Below are 23,639 nucleotides of genomic sequence, written 5' to 3'. Positions count from 1 at the left end.
AACTCATTCTAATTTCAATTCCATATTTGCTTCACGATTATTCATATTCAAGCATTTCACTTTCGGCCCTCTAAATGAATTCATTACGATGATTTTATTCCGCATTTTGATTTTTGAGATGACAATGATTTTTGGGGTGGCCGCAAAAATTCCACGCACTCGTCTGGCTACGGGCCTGATGCTTGCGATTTGTACTGCAAATTTATTCGTCTTGCACTTCCCTGACTTCAGTGACCACTTACACTCCGCACACACACACATAATTGTTTGTATACGTTTATTGGTGACTTTCACGTGCTCTGTTTATATCTCTCAATCAATTCCGCAAGAAGGTGGATGATTCCAAGAAAATGAAAACCAACGCCGACGAAAAATAAATGTTTAATTTGGGTAAACGAATATTAGTAAAATTGAACCGTGATCAAATATCACCATCGACACGTGGCCAATGTGAATGGGCAAAAATAAGATAACAAAATAATGAACGATGAAACTGAATTAAACTGAAATTCGTGTTACCATTCATGAAAGTGTCTTCAGTGCTGTGGCTCAACAGATTAACGATAATACTTCCGGCATCCCAAAAAGAAATTGACACCAGTTTAGCGCTGGTTTGCTGCTCTCACACCACACACAGTATGCTGTAGTGTGAGAGCGGCAAAGCGGCAGCATACTGTGTGTAATGTGGTGTCAGAGAAGCAAACCAGCACTAAACTGGTGTCAATTTTTTTTTGGGATTTCACGTACGCTCTCGCAGCTTATTCAAGCAAAAGGCATCTAATGAAACGGAAGAGAACGTGAAAAGACGAAAGTTTAAGTTTCGACACGGTATAGTAACTCCAACGGAATCAAAAATTAATAAGATAATAACTCTAATCAAGCGAACCCCAAAACTAATTTGAATTATATATGTGGTCGATATTTTAATGGATACTGTGTTTGCATTGTCGCCGCAGCCGATAATGATTCCCCGGGCACTTTTGCCAATTGGCTTCGGTGACAATTTGCTCGTAACTTTGGCGTAGACTATTTATTATCAGTTGGCTGATTAATGCTCGTGACAATGCCTTTCACATTGAACAGTTCACAAAATTCACTCCGAAATCAATTCTTTCTCGATTCCATCCCTAAAATGGCAATCGATAATGCATGTTTTGAATTTGTAAGATGATTCTGTTTTTGGCTCATAACATTTCTTCGATAAATGTGGCACGTATTTCATGAGATAGGAGAAAAATCATTGACGTATAGCACGCATATACGCCTTTTGATTGTTTGATTCGCCTTTTAATACTTCCGATTTTTTGTTCATTGAAAAATTCACTCCTTGGTGATAAATCTCTTTTTTTTCCTGCTTTTTTCGCATGACAAAATGGTGAGAATACACAAGACGTGTGACCTTTTTCGCATTTCATGACATCTGTTTATTTATATTTACACAGAGTTCTTCTTTAATCTGTCTTCAGTAATCGTTCCGGTTTCTTCATTTTTCTTTTCCATTCAAAATATTATTGAAAACCGTGTCAATTCCAATCAATAAATCGTTAGAGATATGGGTTTTGTGAGAAATATTTCATGCTCGCGTGAATTGGTTGTTCGTTTGCCGCATGCCAATTTCAATTTATGTTTGACTGTGCAATCGAGTGGTTTGTCTAACGCACATTGGAGTGACTCTCTCTCTCGCTCTCGCTCTATACAAAACATATATTTCCATCAATACTCCGTTTTTTTTTTCAAAACAAACGCTCTTCGAATCTATTGTGAAAATTGTTCGCCAACCATCAGAATACTCCTTCTGTTTGTTTGCATCGCAGCGTAATCAAATTGATTCTATTGTCATAGAAGAGCGGATACATCAATTCTCGCTTTTGATACGCATCAACTTTAATTCGAGTTAAATAATTTATAAGGCGTTGAGCTTTTCTATACATGCAAATTCGTTTTATTCTCTAAAAACCCGTTCAAACCGAGCAATTTTTTTTGAAAACCAATGTGCGGTTTCTTCAAATTCTACTTTTTGGATTTTGAATAAAATATGAACATTTTAGAAGAACATAATAGATGCTTCAAAATAAAGGAGAAAAAAGGAAACGTAATCCATCCAAAAGTGTTAACATAAATTTAAATGCGAAAATACTTCTTGGTATTGATTACGTCTGGTATAATAGCAGCAAGGCAATCTATTATGCTGCGCTGGGAATTCTTTTTTTTTTCGACTTGTTGCAAGTAGGCGATTACATTTGTAAGCATCATGCATGAATATTACATGTTTTACGGTTGAAATCATCGTTAACAATCAAATATTGTGATCACGAACCTCAGTGACCTTAGATGATATAAATAGATTAATTCAGCGATGTTTGAACCATTCACAGAAGCACATTTTCATCAACATCGACGAAACAAATTTCGCCAGAGAGAATGATAGACGTTCGCATTTGGCAAAATATCAAAATCTGCTTTACAAACAATATACTTGTTCATACGACGATGCCTTCGGAACTACTGAACCGTTGATGTCGACGAACGGTGAATGTGTGTTTGATTTCATGTGTTTTTATTCAGCAGACGATTGCTGAATAAATTCTCTCCCTTTTGGCTGGAGCAGCGAGATGAATGATTTTAATTTCCAGTCCCACCTCCCCTTTTCTTTTGCTGGAACGTACGAAGGGATGATTCCCCACAATTCTCCGCCACTGTTGACGGAATATGAATATCGAAAGTTCTGATTTTTGAACACTCACGTTGATTCGATTGAGGAACGGTTTTTGGCGTGCGATATGCTTCGGAATGTTCTATTGATTTATCGCTATTTCAAGACATCCATCGATTGAGGTAGCAACCATTTTCTATACCCTTATAAGAGCTGATTCAAAGCATACGATTCCATTGTGATTAATTATTAACGACGTAATCATCTAAATAGCTTTTTGGTTGCAACAAACAAAAGTTATAAATTGTATTATCACTTGAATATTGCCTATTTTTTTATGAATATAATGAACACGCCACCAAATTGAGCCGCGTAAATTATATGGATAAGTTCAACTTCGGTGGTGGCGCTATGGGTATTAATCTAAAAATACACGGCGAGAAGGTTTTTGCCATTTACTTATGCAAACATGTCCATTCAACGGTATTAAACGTACATTACAGACTCAAGTGAATTAAAATTTATTTTTTTTTGCTTCAACGACAACACGCACAGTCAACGACTTTTAATCGTTTTCATTTTCTATCTCGATTCTCTTACAGATGACGATAAAGTTGGAACACTTGATGCGATTCTCAGCACAGCCTATTGCCGAACGCAAATGTATTTATCGAAGCAAATGGCTCAACTGCGACCGGAAATCACGATGCCAATGTTCTCAGGTATGTTATTCGAACCATTTGATCATTTCCTTCTATTGATGCTTTTTACAAACGGAGAAATTATCACTAATTGACTTGGTTCACATTACACGGATGATGCCATTACATTACAAATAAATCAATCAGTTTCTGAGTGGACGCGATGCTATTTTAATCGAAATACTTGAAAATCTGTTTATACTGTCAATATTGGACAATTTATAATGCCAATTTGCTTTATTGCTAATCTCTTTCTCTTGAGCGTGTTTTGTTGTCTATAATCACAAATGCTACTAGAAGTCTAGTACAAATCAACTCTTGTATGGGGCGATACAAATGACAATTTCACAAAGGTTAAAACACTCTAAACAAAATATCGCCCGTCTCAGGGTCAACATTTCAATTTTGAGTAATCCAGTCTACACCAAGCGAATTTATGGTGAATTTCAAATGAATTTCCAGCGATTGATGTTAACAAATTGAGATTGAGAATCGGGCGAAATTCACTCTTGAAATATCAGACGACCGTTATAATTGGATTATGACGCACAAAACGCAATCGTCCACTTCAGTTCACGACTTTCTGTCTTCGCAAAGCATTAGAAAGATATGTGTCTGAAAATATACTTTACAAATGGAAAACAAAGAACGAAAAAAACGATGAGAAAAAAAAAGAGTGAAAAAGAAAAACAACGATCTGCGCTATTTGTTCAGATTGTTTTATTTTTTTGGCAATAGTAACAATAACTTTTATCTCATTTTTCCATTTTTTTTGTCGTTCTTCTTCTTGTTGTTGTTGTTGATCCACTGTTCCATAGTCAATTTTCTTTTCTTTAAATTTGTTTATTTTTATTTTTTTTATTTTTCTTCCCATAATTTGTAAATTTGATTAAAATATATTTAGATTTCATTCTGTACACATGTCATCATTCGATGTTAAAATCCATATTCATTATATGGAGTACAATTCTTTTGTTTCTTCAGCATTTGAAGTTTATCCTTTGGTAAACTTGCTGTTAAAATTCTCGATATTTGCTTTGTTTTCTATATATACTATTATATATATAAATCGCAACGATTGCATGACAACTAGTTTCATTGTTTTCAATATCACCTAATATTATTTGGCAAGTTGTATGCCCAAGTGTGTGTGTGTGTGTGTATATATATATCGAAAAATCAGGAAAGTGTTGTTGTGTAATTTTGTAAGTCGATCGTGTGCCAGTCATCGACAGTACAGTATATATCACAATACTCTCATGATGTTCGATATCACAACGCAAAAAATTCTACCTAAACTAATTGACTTTGATATTATTTATGTGCAACACTGTGTGTTTTTCTTTCCATTCTCCTTCACTCTCTCCCTCTCGTTCTCACTGTTTCTATTTATTGTTTGAAGTTGTTCAATTTCGCTGGTTGAATTCACTACTGTTTCAATAGACATATTTACCTACAAATATTACATAAAAAACTAGAACCATGACTTTGGTTTTTATTTCTTCTCATTCTCTTCATATATTCACTTCAATTATTAGATATTTCAAATGGCTAGTTGTAACATTCCAGCCATAACAATTCTTATTTAAAATGAGCTCAGCTCTTTGTTGAATTTCTTTGTTATCTTTAGTATCTCTTGCGTCGTATTTAATGTTTTGTTTATTTGTTTGTGTGTGTGTTTTTGTTTTTGTTTTTATTTTTGTCTCAATTGTTTTCAATTGGCCATTCTGTCATGATTTAAATCGAATGCACCGTAAAAATAGGAAAGCAAACGTTTCGACTGAAGCTCGCTCAATCTCATCTATTTTGTGACCGATTGAATGTTAGTAAAACGATGAGCCGCACCATGAATCGTGTAGGTGGACATGATGATGTGGATTATTTTCGGTTTGAACATTGTTTATGCTTGTTTGTAATTGTGGCGTTGTGGCCGGCATACATTGAAAACAATAGTTAACACCATGGTTACTGTCCCAAAATTGTTCACCTTTGCACGAAAATCGAATGGCAATTTCGATGCGTTGCCCGATTTCCATTGAATTACCGAATACGGTGAATGTGAATTTATCCGAGAAACCATCACACGAATTGGGCACATATTCTGCCTGCAGATCGGAATAAGTTTTCCATGCGTCCAGCGAATAGCGAATGTGTACCGATTTATGGAAGTCAAGATTTCGAACGCGTACGAGTCCGGTTATGGTAAGGCAAATGGGATCGGTGACGGCTGCATTTTCCATTGCAACATTTTGAATCTGAACGATATCCAAAAAATTTGGCGATGCTCCCGGCTGTTGAAACAGTGGTACAATAATCTTGTCTAAGCGTTGACCCAACGAAATTGGTGGCTCGGGAGCAATGGTCAATTCGTCGAATGCTGATTTTGGAACTTTCGGTATTTCATCTAAAAAGGTTCGCACATCGGCCAAATCCAAACCCAATACGTCGGCAAAACGGACGATTTTCTTTCGACCTGGCGTTCCTGGCGGCGTTTTTCCCGTTTTTAACGATGACGAACGACGAAAACGCTCGGAACGTGGTACTGGCTCGTCCTCCTCCTCGGACGAATGACCATTGACATAGTGGTCGACGGTGAGCGATTCTTTCGGTGTGTTTGGATCGTACTTTGGTATTTCGCGAACATCCACACCATGCTGAACTGTTTCATTTGTACTAATACTATTTGTGCGTTCGAGTTGAATGGCCACATGATTCTGATCGGGCATGTCTTTGGCATTGGATGTGTGATGTTCGCCACCATTTCGATTATTTTCGTTCAACAATTGTGGCGACGCACAAAAATCAGTCACATCCGCATCATTGCCGACCGTGACCAGCGACTTTGAGGTAGTGACGGTTGAATGAGTCAGTGTATCTGGAAGAGATTCGGTACTTTTATCGCCATCGAAACCATTGTATTGCTGTTGATGTTCCTGATGTTGATTTGTTGGTGGGGGTGACGATGATGGTGGTGGCTCTCGTTGTTGTTGTTGCTCTTCTTCTTGATGTGGTGACCATTTGGCATTTACATCTTTTTTCGAATCATCACAATCATAATAATCGCAACTAAGTGAAGTCGATCGCTGTTCATTATCCGAACATTCTGGATCAAAAAATGGATCATCCGTTGACGAACTATCACTGTGCTCTGTGCCAATGTTATTATCCACGGATGAAATTGGCGAAGCGCACACGTAACCCGATTCGGGTGCATTTTCTTGAGGTGTTGCCGTTGATGTGTTTGATGTATTGATTAGACGTGCATATTCGCCTTCGTCGACTGGACTGCCTGGTATATCAAAGTCAAAATATGAATCGGCTACATCGTGTATACCGTTGCCGGTCGCCACTGGCTGATGATTGGTCACATTTGCTGAAGCTTGTGTGTATGAACCTGAATTCAACCAACTATTTTCCGTGCCTGTATTTCCGGATGTGATCGGTGTCGATTCGTTGGACTATGTGTGTGTGTTGTTGCGCAAAGCCGATAGGGAGAAACGAAAGAAAAAACAAACGCGTTTGAATTGAATACGTTCGATCGATTCGATAATCCGACAAACTGAAATCAATGGTTAAGTAATAATATGTACCTGTGTTCCCAATGTACGAAGACGTGATTGAAGGCTTCGAGCAAATGCTTCCGCACGACCTCTACAAGACATTCCTATGGGCAGTAATGCCGTTAACCCACAAGGTCGCTCTGTACTGCTACTACGATTACTCGAGTGACTCATGTAGTTTTTTATTCTTCCCTCCGCAAGAGTCGTTCTGATCAACAAACGAAATAGATCAACAAAACCCGATTATTAAATAACATTTGAAAAAATCAATTTCGATTTCACATCGAATAACAAGAAACAAAAAGTGTTTTCGGGTTTTCGGACGATGTTATTCTGAATGCGCCTGGAAAACAAATGAATCATTTCGCCGAAGTGATTGCCCGAAATTACGTTTTTAATCGAATCCACAATCGAATACAATTCAACTTACTTGAACCACTTCTACACAACAAATCACGACTCAAAGCTTCTTCTCCTTAACGCATCTGAGATAATTTTGAAATGTGTTGCTATTATTATAACTTGTATTATTTACTTGTCATTCGGAAAATTGTGTGTTTGAGTCGGGTGTAGAATGAAAGGAGACATGAAAAGAAAACCGAAAATCCTGCGGCGACAACCGTCGTAATCATACATGCAACGATCACGTTAAATGTCGTCATCGTATCGTGTATAGAAGCATGTTCGTTGCTGCTACTGCTGCTGTTGCGGCTCCTGCCACAGATCATTACCAAGTCAAGTCGGCATAACAATCAACATTTCTCGTACACTTGTGAGATGTGTCGAGAAACCGCTTGCGCTGACACAATGCAAAAATTATTGTGTGCGAGAGTGTACGGGACGGAGAGTGACACAGAGAAAAGAGACAGCATTTATTAATTGTTACATGCACAATGGTGAACTTTTTGACTTAATCTCATTCACACAGTGTTTGGGTACGTGTACTGTATTATCGCATAGTATTTAGATATATCCCATATAGATGTGTGGCTTGCGGAAAATAGCAAGAATTCACTTTCATTTTCACCAACGCGTGCACATATACACTTTATACGCTACACATTTCTCACTTCACACATACACTCGTCTCGTACACTCTTTATTTTTCGTTAGGCTGAGAATGAAATGCACAAACTACGTTCTACGAAAAATCATCCGAGAAACTTGAATGGAAAATCACCAATGAATTAAAGAAAATAAGGAGCACGACGGAGATGCGAAGGAAAAAAAAAACGTACACAAAACGGTTCGTCAAATAAATGGAAGCTATTTGACTTTATGACTGCGAATGCTATCTGAGTTCATTTTCATCGCTTTTTTCTTGTCTTCTTTTTCTGAAATTGTGGAAATATATGAAAAGTCGTAGAAAACCAAAAATAATACCCTGATTTTCTGCTTGTTGCGCAAAAAGCTACACTCGAAAGAAGTCGAACGAGCCGTCTGATTCGAATCCTTTCTCACTAATTCAACAGCAGCAGTAGGAAAAAACAAATCACCTGACTATTATAGTATATGTTTGAATGATGAGAATCGTAATGAATTCTCGTCGTAGATGCACGTCGCTTGGGCCGATGTACATAAAATAGAATCGATTACGAATGATCGAGATGAATAGTCACTTACCGTGTCTAAAAATATCAAATCTCTTCTTTGTGAACTGCAACCGTAAACTTGGACCGAACAAAAACTAATGTCAATCGAGTCGTAAGATTATTCGTCGATAACGTCCCTTTCGGTTGATTAGTACGAATCCCAAATTCGTTTGTTTTCTAAGATGATAATCAATTCATGTAACACACACAGAGAGAGAACGAGATGGAAGAGAAAAAAGAAGATGAAGATGTAGAAAAAATATAGGAAAATATAATAAACAAAATAATGAAAATAACAGAAAAAAAATCAGTTTCGTTTGGAATTCCTATTATGTCCGCAGCGGCAAAAGCTTTTGGTGAATTATGTGTTTGTTTATACTTGTAGATTCTCTTTTCAATATAATATTCGCTGTTATTTGCATTTCTTTTTTGTACTTATTCCAGTAACCGATTGCTATCATTTGTCCAATTCGTTGTCAATAGCGTTTTGCTTCGTTTTGTTTCTACAAATTTGGTAAAAATGCTCGTTTTTCGGTTTTTGCATTCGGTATTTTTCTTCAGTCACACTTCACTTTAATTGAGATATATTCAATTGTCTTTGATTAGCCGATTATTGGTTTTATGATTGTGTTAACAATTTCATCATGTGGTTGACATTCTCTCTCTCTCTCTCTCTCTCTCTCTTTCTCTCTCTTTCTCTCTCTTTCTCTCTCTTTCTGTTTTTTCTTCTGTTATTATTGCGGTATAGCTTTTTATGTCCTTTTTGGGGCGTTTCCTTATTTTAGCATTGACTGCGCTTTTTGTGTCAGCTTGTTTAAGCCAATAAATGTCAAATAAATCTCTTTTTCAATCAAAACATAACGGCGTAACGTAACGCGAGCAAAAAATGAAAACTAATCGTCTGGCAAAATTGAACTTAGCTCAGAAATCAATGTCTTCAAATGAATTAGAAAAAAAAGAACGCAACTTTTTCTTTTTCAAATAACAAATATTAATCAAATGTTTTTAATCGATTTAATTTATTTTTCGAAATTTTTATAACCGTATCTCGCATTTAAATCGTTGCTGAATGAAGTAGAAATGAAATGCGATTTGAAGGGAATAAAACTGATGTTTAACTTTAATTCGAACGAATACAGCAGCAGCAGTATGATGACGAGTCTGCATTTAATTTTGCGGTTGCTATAAATGCCACTGCGATGTTTTGGTACTTGAAATTTCTTGTTTTTTTTTCGGATGATGTTCGCTCTTTCTTTGCGCAAAGCCAACTTGTATATGTATTTATTATTTCACATGCTTTGATCTCTTTTGTTCGGTGGTATTTCTCTCTTGCTCTATCTGAAATATCAGCCCAATATACGCGCTACTGACAATCAAATCAATCGCGAACGAAATTTTTCGAATAATGATCAAAAGCAAACAAATTTAAGAATATGCGTCAGCTTACGGTACGTTCACATGGGCAAGTGAGCAAACGAATGAGGCGATAAAATTGAGTGCATTTGCCAAATAAGAATGAAAGACAGCAGAAGAAGAAGACCGACGAAAGAAAGAAAAACAAAGCACACGAAGAAGAGAGAGAGAGAGAGAGGGGAAAAAGTGTTGCGCGGCATATCATTCAGGCAAAGAATCACGAAAAACGCCTCAATTGACAAGAGAGAGAAAAGCATTCTTAGTGGGATTTTGTTTATATGTAGCCGACTATCTGGCTGATTGTGTGCATGGTAAATATGCACAGCTCCCATTATCTATCGTTCGCAAACGGTAAACAGAAATTAATCGCTTGTCACCCGAAATACAACACGTACCACAGCCAATCTTCAATTCATGCATTTTTGGTGTTTTTTTAGTTGTGTTTGTCAACAACGCCAGATAATTCCATTGAAGAATAAAAATAATCCAAATTGAAATCCAAATTCATCTCCCTTGATCAATTTACGCATAACCAAATACATTCTTTTCTTATTTTAATTGGATTCTTTTTTTTCCCCGTTAATTGCATTACTCTAAAAGTAAGCATATTATTTGAAATCACCGTTTGCCACTTTATCTCATAACTTTGTTTCTGTTTTTTTTTTCTTCGCTTTCGAAACAATTGCGGAATTATTTGCTAATTTCATTTTAGATTTGAATAAGTACACGACAAACAAATTACAATTTCTTTCACCAATGAATTTCACCGAATGGAAGAGTATTTCGCATGCCAAAAACAAACGGCATCAAAATGTATATTATCTTCGGTGTGTTTGTTCATCTTAGTCCAAGTAATAATAGTACACATTTCACACACAAATCAAATTATAAAAATAAAATACGCGAATAAATGAGAAACAGAAAGACAAAAATTTCGTATAAAAACGAAGCGAACGTGTAAAATGTCATTCTAAGGACGAAATAAGGTCAAAATAATTTTGGACGCCGGATCGCTTCATTGAATACCGTTGGTTTCGACAAACTGCACTCGAATATGTGTGTACCGAGAGAAAGAAAGATGTGTGTGTTCGCATTCGTACCCGTATGTATATAGATGTTGTTTTTTCTTCTTATCCGTTTCGATATGATATATACTACTCTCTCACACTTTGCGTTTGACGTTTATTTTGTTTGTTATTCTCTTCAAAACTTCTTCTATCACATGAACGTTTGTTTCGAAGTGACAAACATAGACGATAGACGAGAGAGCGAAGAAAAAGAAAAGAAATAAAAACACATAACTAAGCGCAAAAAATCTATACAATAAAATAGACGAACCGATTACATTTCACTTGGTGTGCTTGCCTCACTCAACTCATCGTTAAAAAAATTCTTTTTTTTTCGCTCATCTTGATATTTCTGATATTGTAGTAAATTCACGTGAAAGATTGATAAGAGCGCCTGCGCCAAAATCAATCCCACTGTCATACATGCAGGCACACACCGACACCAATGTATCGCTTCAAATTAAATGCCCATAACTGAAATAATTGCCTGACTTCGAATATGCGATGACGTTTGTACATTGCTCAGTTCGGCTTTTTGGCTCGCTTCCTATCTCTACTGTTAACGAAAGCAAACAAGCGAGCGAATGAGTGAGCACATACATTACCATGTGCATACGTCACACATATGCTCACACATACATACACACAGAGAGACATACACACACCACCATTGACGCAACTTTGGGCCAAACAACAAAATTTCATTCAGAAATCGCTTTGACTATCTTGATTTCGTTTATGAAAACCACACAGCCGCACCGTATCGTGGACAACGCTTTAAATATGCTACACACATGTTTCGTTTACAAACGAAATTTTTGTTATCAATCTCAGTTTTGGTACCTTTGTATTTGTTATCAGGGCAGCTGTTTTAACGACATTTGTCTCCATTATCACAACCGAATACACATTGAGCATGCCGATGTCAGGGATGTCTGTTTATAGTGCAAAATTCCAACTCCATATATCCCAATACTCAAAAAAAAATTAGAACCGCTATCATCACAAACGCAAAGGAATGCATGCGTATACGCTCACCTCAACTGGAGTGTGAAATAAGGTTAAACCTAAGTTAACCATTTTACTGTTGACCCATCAAAAAAAGAGGAAATCATTACGACAACACTTTATTTCACATTGAAAGTTCAATTGAAGGAAATCGCAACGAAGTTCAACGTTTCAAATAATCAAGTTTATGCTAAAAATAAATAGCATCGACAGCCGCAGAGTAGAAGCAATAAAAAAAAATCACAGAAAGGCGCAAAGTGCCAAATATACGTCTGTTCTAATCTTAGAAGACGAGCTATTTGGATAGATCATTGGCTTCTTATTTGTAATTCGAGAGCATCACATGACATCCAAACAAAATTTTTCCACCACAAAAACGTACATAGAAAAACGTTTCCGTTATCAACATTGAAGATTATGCAAAAGAAAGAAATACAGCATTTGAAAACAGACACCATTGTATGTTCCAAGGAGGACCCAATTAATAATCGCTTGCCCACCACAGACAAACGACTGTTATTCATTACAGAAGCATTTCGTTCAAATATTTTAAGTTCAAACTCATCACTCTTCCATCCATCGTAGTAAATTATTGGCCTTAAACTACATCATGTTCTAACGACTTTGTTTTTTCCTCTGTAGAAATTACTCATCGCTTTCAAACAGCGCGCCCAGAAATTCGGTCACTTTTATTGCAATGCCTATTGCCATGGCTCGAAAATATGGAACTGGTGGCTGCAAACGTAACACCAGCCACACCCCTATCATACATCATGGTATATATACAATTTGCCATAAATATGAAACATTCCATTTGATTTATGACGATTTAATCTGGCTTTTTCCCCCCTTCAGTTCTACCCGGACTCGAGCGCTCGCTCAAAACGAGATGGCTCTGGATCGACCGAAGCCACTGAAATGATACTAAATAATTTGTTCTACATCACGACAAAGGTACATTAGTGGCAAAATTATTCCGAATGATAGATCCAAAGGTTCATACTTTTTGTGGAATGAGAATTGAATTTGCTTTTTTTATCATCAAATAGTATTCGGACTCTCATACACGAGAAATCGAAGAGATATGGGGCAGCCTCTGCCAGTTCTGGCCGAATAATTTGAAAGTTATTTTACGCTACCTGGTGATAATATCGGGAATGGCACCAAATGAACTCTTGTTATTCGTAAGTTAATCAACCAATTTTCGATTCAGTTTACATTTTTTTTACACATTTGTCTTAATGAAGTATTCTTGTGAACTTTGAACTGAATTGTGTCTGATGCAATTTTGATTTTGTCGATTCTAGGCAAAGCGTGTTGCTTTATATCTAGCACGGGCATGTCCAAATCGATTGTTGGATGAGCTTATGACGGAACTGCAAACCGTTGAAACACTCAATTGCTTAATTGAACGGACAGAAACGCCACCTTTCTATCGATTGACCAGCATGCGAAAGGCATCAAGCCATTCAGATGGTAATTATCTATGCTAAATTTAAGTATGTGCATTAAAAATTTAATCACATTATTCATCTTCCATGGCAAATAGGACCAGCAACCGGTGCGAATGATTCTCGTATGCCCGATTTGGCTGTAGAAAAAGGAACGATTCACACGAAGCGACACAGCGGAGAGGATCCAATCAAAACAGGGTATGTCTGTTTGAATATTATAAATTCTAAAATGATCGAAAGCGATATAATCAATTCGGAGACGCTTTCGCAAAGAAAATGGAAATGTTTGAGTTTAAATGTACGGAGTACGAATTTTAATTTCAATTCTTTTATCGGCAAATAGAACATGCAAATCGGATAGTGGTTTGCGTGCATTTTCAACCAATTATCGACCACCGCGTGGCAGTGACAAGATTCGCGCCCTGTCTGGCCCATCGATACTACCCAGACCCGAAGACATGATTAGCAATGAGCCAGAACTTCGTGCCGAAGAATCGTTTGATTTACGTAGCACCGATCCACCAACCGTACTTCATCCACTTCCGATGCCCGAATATGGCGGCTATTTTGCTCAACTCACCGAATTTCTGCCCGATATTAGCTTGCCTATAAGTGGTTTTCATCGGTAAGTCGACAATTTTGTCAGTCCACGCAGACTATCGGTCGCTTGTAAATTCAATAATGAAACCAAATCGATTTGTGAATAAAATAATAATTTCTGAACTTTCTATCGTAATAGATGCAATGTGGCTGTCATGCTCTTGACTGACATTGTCATCGACGGCATACCCGAAATCGATTGGACACTTCACATACCGATCATGTTGCATATTCTGTTCTTGGGTTTGGATCACACACGTCCAATCGTTCGAGATCATTGCAAGCAGCTACTTTTGAACTTGTTGGTTGTGCTGGCCGAGCACAATGATCATTTGACCGTTGCAAAGATCCTTTTGAATGCACAAACATCCAAAATGGGCCTTGGTCTATCCATTCCAACACTCCCAGTGACGCAACATAATTTTACTGGTATGTCATTTGTCAAGCTTCCGTTGAAACGCTTACCGTTTCACATTTTTCTTCGTCATATTTCAGAACCAGATTCAGAGTACGATGCCTATTTGTACAATACAAATTTGAATGCAGTAGCACATTCAACGTCATATTCAGTGACACCAACTTCCACGGTAACAACGATCGTTCAACCAACGGCCAATGCAAATGCAACGCCAAGCGTTGGCATAACTACAACGGATTCCAATGCAGAAGCCACAAATGTCCACACGACACCCGAAGAAACGACCACCAGCACGACAATGCAAACAACGCAGGTGATAAAAGATCTCATCGGATTTATGTCACAAGAGAGCTCGCAACCGCTGTGGAACTATGAAGATATTACTGCCAAAGTGTGGTCGGTGAAATCGGCCGAACAATTGACATGCTTCTTGCATCACATCGTTAAGGTTTACTCCGACAGTTATCCACATGCACGAATTTCAGAACGCTGGGCTCAAACAGCACTTCAGCTTGGATTGAGCTGCTCATCGCGTCACTATGCCGGTCGCAGTTTGCAAGTGTTCCGTGCACTGAATGTACCAATCAATTCACGTATGTTATCCGACATTTTGTCACGATTGGTTGAAACGGTGGCCGAACAAGGTGAAGATATGCAGGGCTATGTCACGGAATTGCTTCTAACACTCGAAGCAGCCGTCGATAGTTTGGATTCGGATTTCCGTCCGTTGGACGTTATGAAAGACATTTTCAAGAGCACGCCAAATTTGAACAACAAAGATGGCGTGAATGTATCGGCCGGTGGCAAAAAATCACCATCCGGCATCATACAACAAACACAAAACCACATTACCTCATCCGGACACGCGAGAAGCACCAGCTACTCGGTTTCATACTGTACTCGCAAAGTATCCAGTTCACCGTGTGACAAACAAGGTAAATCATTTGTCGATAGGGTTTTCAAACTTTCATCTGTCGCATATTTTCTTCTATGTTCTAACGAGATTTTTAGCCTTTCTTATCATTATGCAAAATATTTTTTCGTTTGTTCTCTATCATTTTGCCATTGTTTTACGTAGTTGAGCTAAGAAATCGTGCGGCCGCTATAGAGCTAGAGCGAAATTCAACCGCAAAATTCGGCCCGTCATTATCTCGGTCACGTAGTGCGCAAAGCTTGAAATTGCTTGGCGACACAGCAACACAAGTAAGTATTTTGTATGTATTTTGCAAGTATAGCTAGAAAATTCTGTTGAAATTTGCAAATTCATTCGTTACGAAACGAATATGTTTGAACCGAACAAAGAAAATGCTTCGCTAATTTTACCTAATGAATGGGGTCTCCTTCACGCTTGTTGCGTTGACAACGTTAACGCGTATTAAAAACGTGAAATAAGCGTGAATCATTGAAACCAGTTGAATTATTTCCACAAAACATGTTCCAATTTTTAATGCGAAATTTGTACAATTCTTTTTTGCAGGATGATAAAATGACAATATTGGCGCAACTGTTCTGGTTGGCCGTGTCGTTGTTGGAAAGCGATTATGAGCATGAATTTTTATTGGCATTACGTTTGTTGGCCAGAGTGCTGCATCGTCTGCCTTTGGATCGGCCAGACGCTCGAGACAAAGTCGAAAAATTACAACAGCAATTGAAATGGACCGGATATCCCGGTGTTCATGCACTTTTATTGAAAGGTTGCACACACTCCGTTACATATGAACAGACAATTGCGCTGTTGTCACAAATGGCACCGTTGCTATGTCTGCCGGTGTGTGATCCAACGCAAAGCTGTGCATTCCCAATGAATGTTATCGCTCTCTTACCGTACATGCTGCTACACTACGAAGATGCCAACGAAGTGTGCGTTCGCAGTGCCGAAAATATTGCACAGGTTTCATCCGAGCTCGGTGCGAAATTGGAAAATTTAGGCACGGTTATGACATTGTACAGCCGAAAAACATTCAGCAAAGAATCATTCCAATGGACAAAATGTGTCGTCAAATATTTGTACGATACATATGCTCACATGGGTAGGTCACATTTTCATTTTTTTTTGACGGGGTGACATTCCGTAAATTGCGATCAAATTCTAATCCGCGATTGCTTGCTTTTCGATAATTAGGTCTTCATATGCTAGCATTTTTGGTGGAAGTTCTCGAAAAGGGTATGCAACAAGTGCAGGTGCCTGTTTTGAATATCATACATTGCATGTTGCATTATATCGATCTGTCGTCACCACACGCGCAACCAATTTCATCTGATTTGATTCGAGTGATTGCTAAATACTTGGATGTAAGTGTACGTTGTTCCACAATGTATCGAGTAAATATTGGCTAATCATTGTTTTTCCCAATTTTTTAGAATTCTTACTGGAAAGATGCGTTGAAAATTTTGAAATTGGTTGTGACCAGAAGTTCAACACTACAAGTTGTACCACAGGGTTCACCCGGTGGAACATCACATCATTACTATGGCAGTTTCAGTGATTCCGAAGTGTTTTGCAAGAAGGTTACTTATCGCATCTATATATAACAACATTCGAATGAAAAAAAATCATCTTAATTCTAATTGTTTCAATTGTAGGAACTTGCTGGTCGCACAATGGACTTTACGTTTGATGTGGCACAAACACCGCTAATCGGCCGACGTATTTTACTCAAATCTGAAACTGGTTCAACGCAAAATATTAACCGAAATAATGGGCAGGCTATCCATTTGAATCACAATATCAGTGGAACACCAAATTCACCGAGACGAAGTGCCAGTTTGTCACCAGCTGATACAGCACCATTAAGTGGTTGGAAGAGGCCTTGGCTGTCTCAATCACGTGTTCGAGAATGCCTTGTTAATTTACTAACAACATGTGGTCAACGAGCCGTCGGTTTACCCAAGAGTCCATCGGTATGTGGCAAAGCATTATTCTATTGGATTTTCGGCTGTTTGTCAATAACATGCAAACCAAAAATATGCCAAAACATTTTGTGCGTATATTCGAATGAATTGCTTGAAACAAAGAAAAAAAATGCCGAAATTTGTGTATGCACCTGGAGCATTTCAAATAATTGATGATGCAGATGTACATTTGTCTGAATGATTAATGTTTTAAAACCCGTTTAGAAAAAATAGATTGAATGAAGATTTGCTAGTCCTGAATGAGATTTATTTTTATTTTTCGTTTGATCCAAGCATGAATTCATATCAAACTAATTATGTCCGTGAATTTATTTTGCAAAGCATTAATTTTAATTTTCTTTCTTTGATTGTGACATTTTTGTTTCGATAAAAAAAAACTCAAACACATTGATTTGAAAAAAATAGGATGATTTCATAAGCTCGGTTTGTTCCAATTCCAAGGTAAACAGAACAGAACATTATATTTCATCTCTTCACACAACCTTTCAATTATGTTTTTTCTTTCTTTGATTTTATGATTTTTTTCTTCTCTTGAGTTACGAAAATCTATCTGTAGCTATTTTATCGTTTCCATCACACTTGCATTTCTTGTAAACACATTTATTCGTTTCACCGGAGAATGACACACAAACACATACACACAAGTAGCTCTTAAAGTTGTTATGCAACTCGTGTACAGAAAAAAATTCCCCAAACTGAATAGACGTTATCGAATGATGTAACACATTGATTTGAAAATGCATTTTTTACGTTGATGTACGTTAGTATTATAATTATTGCACGAAAGACACAGATGTTTGTATGATTTTTGATTTTTCTCTTGTATCATTTATGATTTTGTTGTTCAAGCACCGAAATACTCGCACAAATTACTTTTCAAATGAAAAAAACAAAAACGTTCGGAAATCGTTTCGATTGTTTGGTATGGTTCTAAATGAAATTAACAAGATGTTTGCGCGATAATGTTGCAGGTTATATTCAGCCAATCCTCTGATTTGATGGAACGGCAATCGTCGGCTGCGTCAAGTACCGAGGAAACGAGTGGTGCACAACAGGATCTAAGCGGTGGATCGCGACGAGATGATGGCCAACCGGACTTTGGCGTTTTCAAAGATTTTGACTTTTTGGAGTATGAAAGCGAAAGCATCGAAGGCGAATCCACAGACAACTTTAACTGGGGTGTTCGTCGTCGACCACTATCCGACAGTGAACCGATCACCGGTTCAAAGGGTCATTCGGTGATGGAGGAGAGCTTAAGCGAAAAAACACCAATACTCAACAAGCGACGTGTAAGTAGAACATACATTTGGTTCAATTTATTTTCATAACCCTAATGCATAAACCGTTGATTTGCCTCAACAGACTCGACACAATCCGGAAGATTCATCCGATGATGACGTTGAATCGGAATCTCCACTTGATGAATATCAAAAGCCAATTTTCATCAAATCTCAATATCACAGCGGCCCACCAACAACGTTGAGCATACGTGAACGTCGACAGAGGTTGGTCGGATTGGTTCATTTAATAATTTCGTAAAATGTATATTTAACCGTGGAATAATTTTTACTCTGCTAATTCACAGACGTGATTCGGTATCACGGAGTGATACAAGTGGTTCGAGTGCTGGTGATTTGGGTGAAATAACACCATGCAATGCGTCGCCGCATATGACCGGCATGATATCATATCGTGTCCCAATTCGAGACGAAGCCGAAGACCAATGGCGACGAAATATTGAAGCTCTTCTATTTAATCCAGCCACTAACTTTGCCCCAGATCTGCTCATGCAATTGTATCGCGTGGTCAAGGTAGGCGATTGTTTCGAAATCTCTTTTGAGTAGATTTTATACCTTTAGATAAAAATAAATTCATTTAAATTTATTTGCAGGAATTAACATTGAAATCGATAACCATATCGAAAAATGCGATGAAATATTTCACTGGTACCGGTACACAACTTGGCCAGCGCATATCTATTTTGTCAGATTTATTGTCAACGAAAGAGGAACCGCCACGTGTTTGGTACAATCAAAGTTTTCCAACCACGCCCAGACTCTTGGAATCGTTGCGTTTCTGTGTGCTCGAAGTTCAAGAGCATCTCGAAACATTCTTTGATCGTAAAGATCATGTTATGGAGGTAAATTGTTTGGGGTGGTAAAGATTATGGAATAAAATACTAATGGCAAAACCATTATGCACATTTCAGTGTTTGGAAGCGATGAAAACTACATATAAAATGACTCTGTTCAGCGATACGGAATCGGCACATGAGGGTTCAACAAGTGCTGCTCTCGGTTCACCAGATCCAGCCACATCTGAGCTACTCATCGATTTGGGACGTGGCATTTACAAGCTTATTTTTCAATTGCTATTGTTGATTGAATCGAATCACAAGATTGCAATCAGCGTAATGACGAGCATGCGACAAAATGAGAAAATGGAGGATTTATCGAGTGGATATATGACGGTACGTGGTGCGTTGCTACGTTGTATCGACGATGCCGATATGGATTCTCTAGACACATCCACTTCAACGGAAGGCGATCACACACCAACCCGACCATTGCCATCGATACAAGAATTCGAAAGTTGTCTGCACGAAATGATCGACAAACACAAATGGAACTCAGCCATTGCGCTGACACGTCAATTCCGGAAATATTCGTCAACTGTGACTCTGTCACCCGTTTCCAATTTTTCACTACAACCGTCTGGTAGTGCAACGTCATGCATTTCAACATCAACATTAACGTCGGGCTTGGTTCCATACACCTCCGAAAATAATTGGGTATTGGATGACACTGCCCTGATTCTAATGATCTATGCGCAAAGACTGACCAAAGACCGTACCGGTAAGACCCATCAATCATTCACTTTTTTTTAATTTGATTCGTACACAGGCTTTATTATGCGCTAAATCCATTACGCTGAATAAATTCATGCGATAGATTTATGCGATAAATGTGATGTGCTCGCTTTGCGGTGAACGAGTTCTGTTGCTCTTCACTACCGCTTAGCGATGCGTTCATGCATGAACGTTCATGCGTGAATAACTGAAGAGCAACAGAACTCGTTCACCGCAAAGCGAGCGCATCACATTTATCGCATAAATCTATCGCATGAATTTATTCAGCGTAATGGATTTAGCGCATAACAAAGCCTGTTCGTACACGAGTTACCAACCATACTCCTTTTTTTGCTGTTTCAGATGTCTTCATATCGTCTCGCTCGGAACATGAACTAACGGAAATTTACAATATTCTAATGGAGAATCTATACTATGTCTCATCGGCATTAACGAACATGGAAATGGTATTGAAAAACACGGTGGGCAATCCAGGCATACTCAAGCAACCACCATCTTCTCCTGCTATTACACCTTCACCATCGAAAGATGCATCCGTTGACATTATTACCACGCTGTAGTAAATTGTATATAGAATTCATTAGATTATTATCAATGAATAAGGGGCGTGAGAGAAATAAGCAATAAAATGTATCGAAACTAAAAAGGAACGAGCTGAATTCTGTTTCGTATTACTGATAGAAAAAATAAATGCGTAGTACTGATGGAAAAAATTGTTTTTTTTTTTTAATTCAATCTCGCTGAATGTCTGATTTTTGTTGTTGTTATGAATCGTTGAACTTACTTTTCCATTATTGTGGCGATTTTGAATGATTAGAGCCGATGTCACAATGCAAACGATCGGCAATGTTATCACTTCCAGATGTCATTCAAGAGTATATCACTTAAATTTGATTTGCACAAACTTAGTTTTGTGGGATGGAAAAACTCAAAGGGTTAGTACTTTGATCTCTTTAGCATGAATAAGTTGTCTTGTGGACAGTAAAACTATGGTTACCCTGTAATTTTTAATTATTCATTTTCATATTCCTACTACCATACACATCAACAATTGTATTTGTTTTTCTTTCCTTCAATTCCTTTGTGGCTGCATTTTTTTCTCTCCTCTTAAAAACATCCTTCTGGGAAAAAATCGATCAATGTGCTGCCAAAATTGGTTGGTGACAATTTTTCAGAATTCATTCGCATAGATACCTATCACCGAAAAACAGCAATTCAATCTACCATTGGCAGAAATTGAAGAGGGTGTAATGTAACTGAATCACGTTTCAACGTGCTACGTGCCGCTTTTTAACCTTTCATTTCGGCTTCGATTCACACAGAGATTCTATTTCATCTTTTCACGGTTCGATTCACGTAAGTCAATATACTCTTTATATCATATTCAAACTTTACATTTTTCTTTCTTCTATTTTGTTCTTGGAAATATTATAGCACTTAATCCGTGATTAAATCCAAATAAACAGAATTCTAGGAAATAAATTTTGCGTTCAAAGAAGATTATCGTTATTGCAATTTTTATTTTTCACAGGAAATGAAATTAGGAATTTTCCACCGAATTCCTCTTGTTATGCCGTAGAAAGGTTTTCTAATTTTAAAGAATCATACTTGCTCATTCATCGAAACGACAGAAAAGTTCATGAAAGTTTGCATGCACATTTGCTCCCGTTCATGCCACCTATACCTGCTACAGCAAAATAGAAATCATTCCTAAAATGAAGATATGGTTGAAACCATTTGCTACTGCTTTTGAAAAATAAGTTATCAACTGAGACATTTTTTTGCTCAAACAAAAAAAAAAACAACTTACTCTCTCTCTCTCTCTCTCTCTCTCTCTCTCTCTGTTTGGAGCGGCCCCGAAAAAGAGGGTAGGAAACTGCGATTACCAAAGTTTATCGATCGCTTTATGTTGCCATGTGGATTACAGAAAATAAGTGGATACGAGCATGTAACAGCAGCTGGTGTCAAAGTAACTTTTTGTCCACTTAGCTTTTCAATTTGTTATAAGTTATTCTAAAAAAAAATCGCATCTTCTTTTCTTTCATCGTACGATTTCTGAAACAAAGTATGCTTCGGTGAGCATATTCAACAGTTAATTGCGTCGGTTGCGATATAAAATCGGGTTTTTTAATTTCATCCTATTCTTGTGGCATTGAGTGAGTTTGGTGAAATGAAAAACGAATCTAATTATTAATTCTCGGTCGCATCAATATATCGATTGAGATACAGTAATATCTCAAATTGAAAGACATTTCGTAAATAAAATGTTAGACTCTTTCGCCATTCAGCTGTTTAATGCAAGATTATTTGTGATTATTTGTCATGTAATTTTTTTTCATTATTCCTTCTTCATCTGTTGATTTTTTGTTTTTCAGCTTGACTCAGTGCGATGCTGTGTAAACAAAATGATTTTATTCGAGATATTTGTTGGTAATGTTCATCAATCTTAATTTAAATATGCGAGCAAACAGTTAGGCTGTTGTCTGTGTGTGTATCCGTGCCAAAGGGCATTAATTTGAATGGAGGAGGGAGGAAAAAAGGACGGACGACAATGGCGAAACGAAGAAATACTTTTAAGAAATGTTAAGAGCAAGATATGCGCTTCGATTTTCTTTTATTCTTCTTTAACGCTGGAGGTAAAGAACAAGCAATATTGTGAGTTGAATGCCTTATATGACATATACACTACCATCATGGTTGTGTTTGCTTTATTTTGAAATGTTTATTCAGCCATTTCAGTGAAAGCGTTAGACGACAGACGTGGATTAGCAAGTCTATTCCCATTCATCTAATATCCTCATCAACACTCATACACTCTCACACACACTGGCAAACATTCATTTTTGCGTGTCCATTCTGAAGTTTATTGAATCACATTGATCCTGTAGACATTCAAGCACCGAGTTAACAATAAACAATAGCACATCGTACACGCACGATGATAACGAATGGGCGAACAATTGTAGAGCGCCGCTACAGAGTGATGACAACACTTAGTTCAAATTTGTTCGCGCTCAGATTCACTCCGTCATATTCATTCGTGTTTTGATGTCGAAACAGTGAAACAAATAATAAAAAATAAAAAAAATAAATTTGAAATAAAATAAAATACAATTTAAATTAAATCCGCACATATTTTGCATGTTTTGCTGTTTGTCGTATGATTTCGCAATAATCCATAATGGTGACGAAATATTATGAAATATTGCGAAATCATATGACAAACAACAAAACATATAAAATATGTGCGGATTTAATTTAAATTGTATTTTATTTTATTTCAAATTTACTTTTTTTATTTTTTATTATTTTTTTCACTGTTTCGACATCAAAACAAGAATGAATATGACGGAGTGAATTTGAGCGCGAACAAATTTGAATTTTTTTCTTT

At 37.3% G+C, this 23,639-nt stretch overlaps 2 protein-coding genes across 34 annotated transcripts in view; one reads left to right on the top strand and one right to left on the bottom strand.

The window, feature by feature from the left end:
- LOC129578748 (protein furry) overlaps positions 1–20,961 on the top strand; it is a 41,707-nt gene extending 20,746 nt beyond the window's left edge. For 8 of the 21 annotated variants that reach the window (XM_055467797.1, XM_055467788.1, XM_055467796.1 and 5 more), the window contains 19 exons: positions 3,256–3,375; positions 12,637–12,770; positions 12,850–12,948; positions 13,044–13,178; positions 13,302–13,470; positions 13,544–13,646; positions 13,792–14,073; positions 14,188–15,401; positions 15,545–15,669; positions 15,944–16,496; positions 16,589–16,758; positions 16,828–16,974; positions 17,050–17,367; positions 18,351–18,668; positions 18,742–18,884; positions 18,965–19,190; positions 19,271–19,519; positions 19,589–20,234; positions 20,591–20,961. In XM_055467797.1, the coding sequence (XP_055323772.1) occupies positions 3,256–3,375; positions 12,637–12,770; positions 12,850–12,948; positions 13,044–13,178; positions 13,302–13,470; positions 13,544–13,646; positions 13,792–14,073; positions 14,188–15,401; positions 15,545–15,669; positions 15,944–16,496; positions 16,589–16,758; positions 16,828–16,974; positions 17,050–17,367; positions 18,351–18,668; positions 18,742–18,884; positions 18,965–19,190; positions 19,271–19,519; positions 19,589–20,234; positions 20,591–20,808 (5,369 nt within the window). In that variant the 3' untranslated portion in view covers positions 20,809–20,961. Of the gene's footprint in view, positions 1–3,255; positions 3,376–12,636; positions 12,771–12,849; positions 12,949–13,043; positions 13,179–13,301; positions 13,471–13,543; positions 13,647–13,791; positions 14,074–14,187; positions 15,402–15,544; positions 15,670–15,943; positions 16,497–16,588; positions 16,765–16,827; positions 16,975–17,049; positions 17,368–18,350; positions 18,669–18,741; positions 18,885–18,964; positions 19,191–19,270; positions 19,520–19,588; positions 20,235–20,590 lie in introns of all 21 variants that reach the window. The other 13 variants (XM_055467805.1, XM_055467793.1, XM_055467807.1 and 10 more) reach the window with 2 other exon arrangements.
- Positions 4,053–11,341, bottom strand: LOC129578753 (glycogen-binding subunit 76A). 13 transcript variants are annotated; one of them, XM_055467819.1, is made up of 4 exons: positions 11,258–11,341; positions 8,538–8,683; positions 6,945–7,122; positions 4,053–6,812 (listed from the first exon to the last, which is right to left on the bottom strand). In XM_055467819.1, the coding sequence occupies exons 3-4, from the start codon at positions 7,086–7,088 to the stop codon at positions 5,178–5,180; spliced, it is 1,779 nt and encodes a 592-aa protein (XP_055323794.1). In that variant the 5' UTR covers positions 7,089–7,122; positions 8,538–8,683; positions 11,258–11,341; the 3' UTR covers positions 4,053–5,177. The 13 variants fall into 13 exon arrangements, with proteins under 13 accessions (XP_055323794.1, XP_055323793.1, XP_055323792.1 ...); XM_055467818.1 differs by having other exon boundaries at positions 11,020–11,297; XM_055467817.1 differs by having other exon boundaries at positions 10,315–11,291.
- Positions 20,962–23,639: the final 2,678 nt, after the last annotated feature.

Source organism: Sitodiplosis mosellana, unplaced genomic scaffold (genome assembly GCF_009176505.1).
Source record: "Sitodiplosis mosellana isolate CC-2019 unplaced genomic scaffold, AAFC_SMos_1.0 Smas_scaffold_6226, whole genome shotgun sequence".
Lineage (NCBI taxonomy): Eukaryota > Metazoa > Arthropoda > Insecta > Diptera > Cecidomyiidae > Sitodiplosis > Sitodiplosis mosellana.
This window is presented reverse-complemented; position numbering and strand designations above follow the sequence as displayed.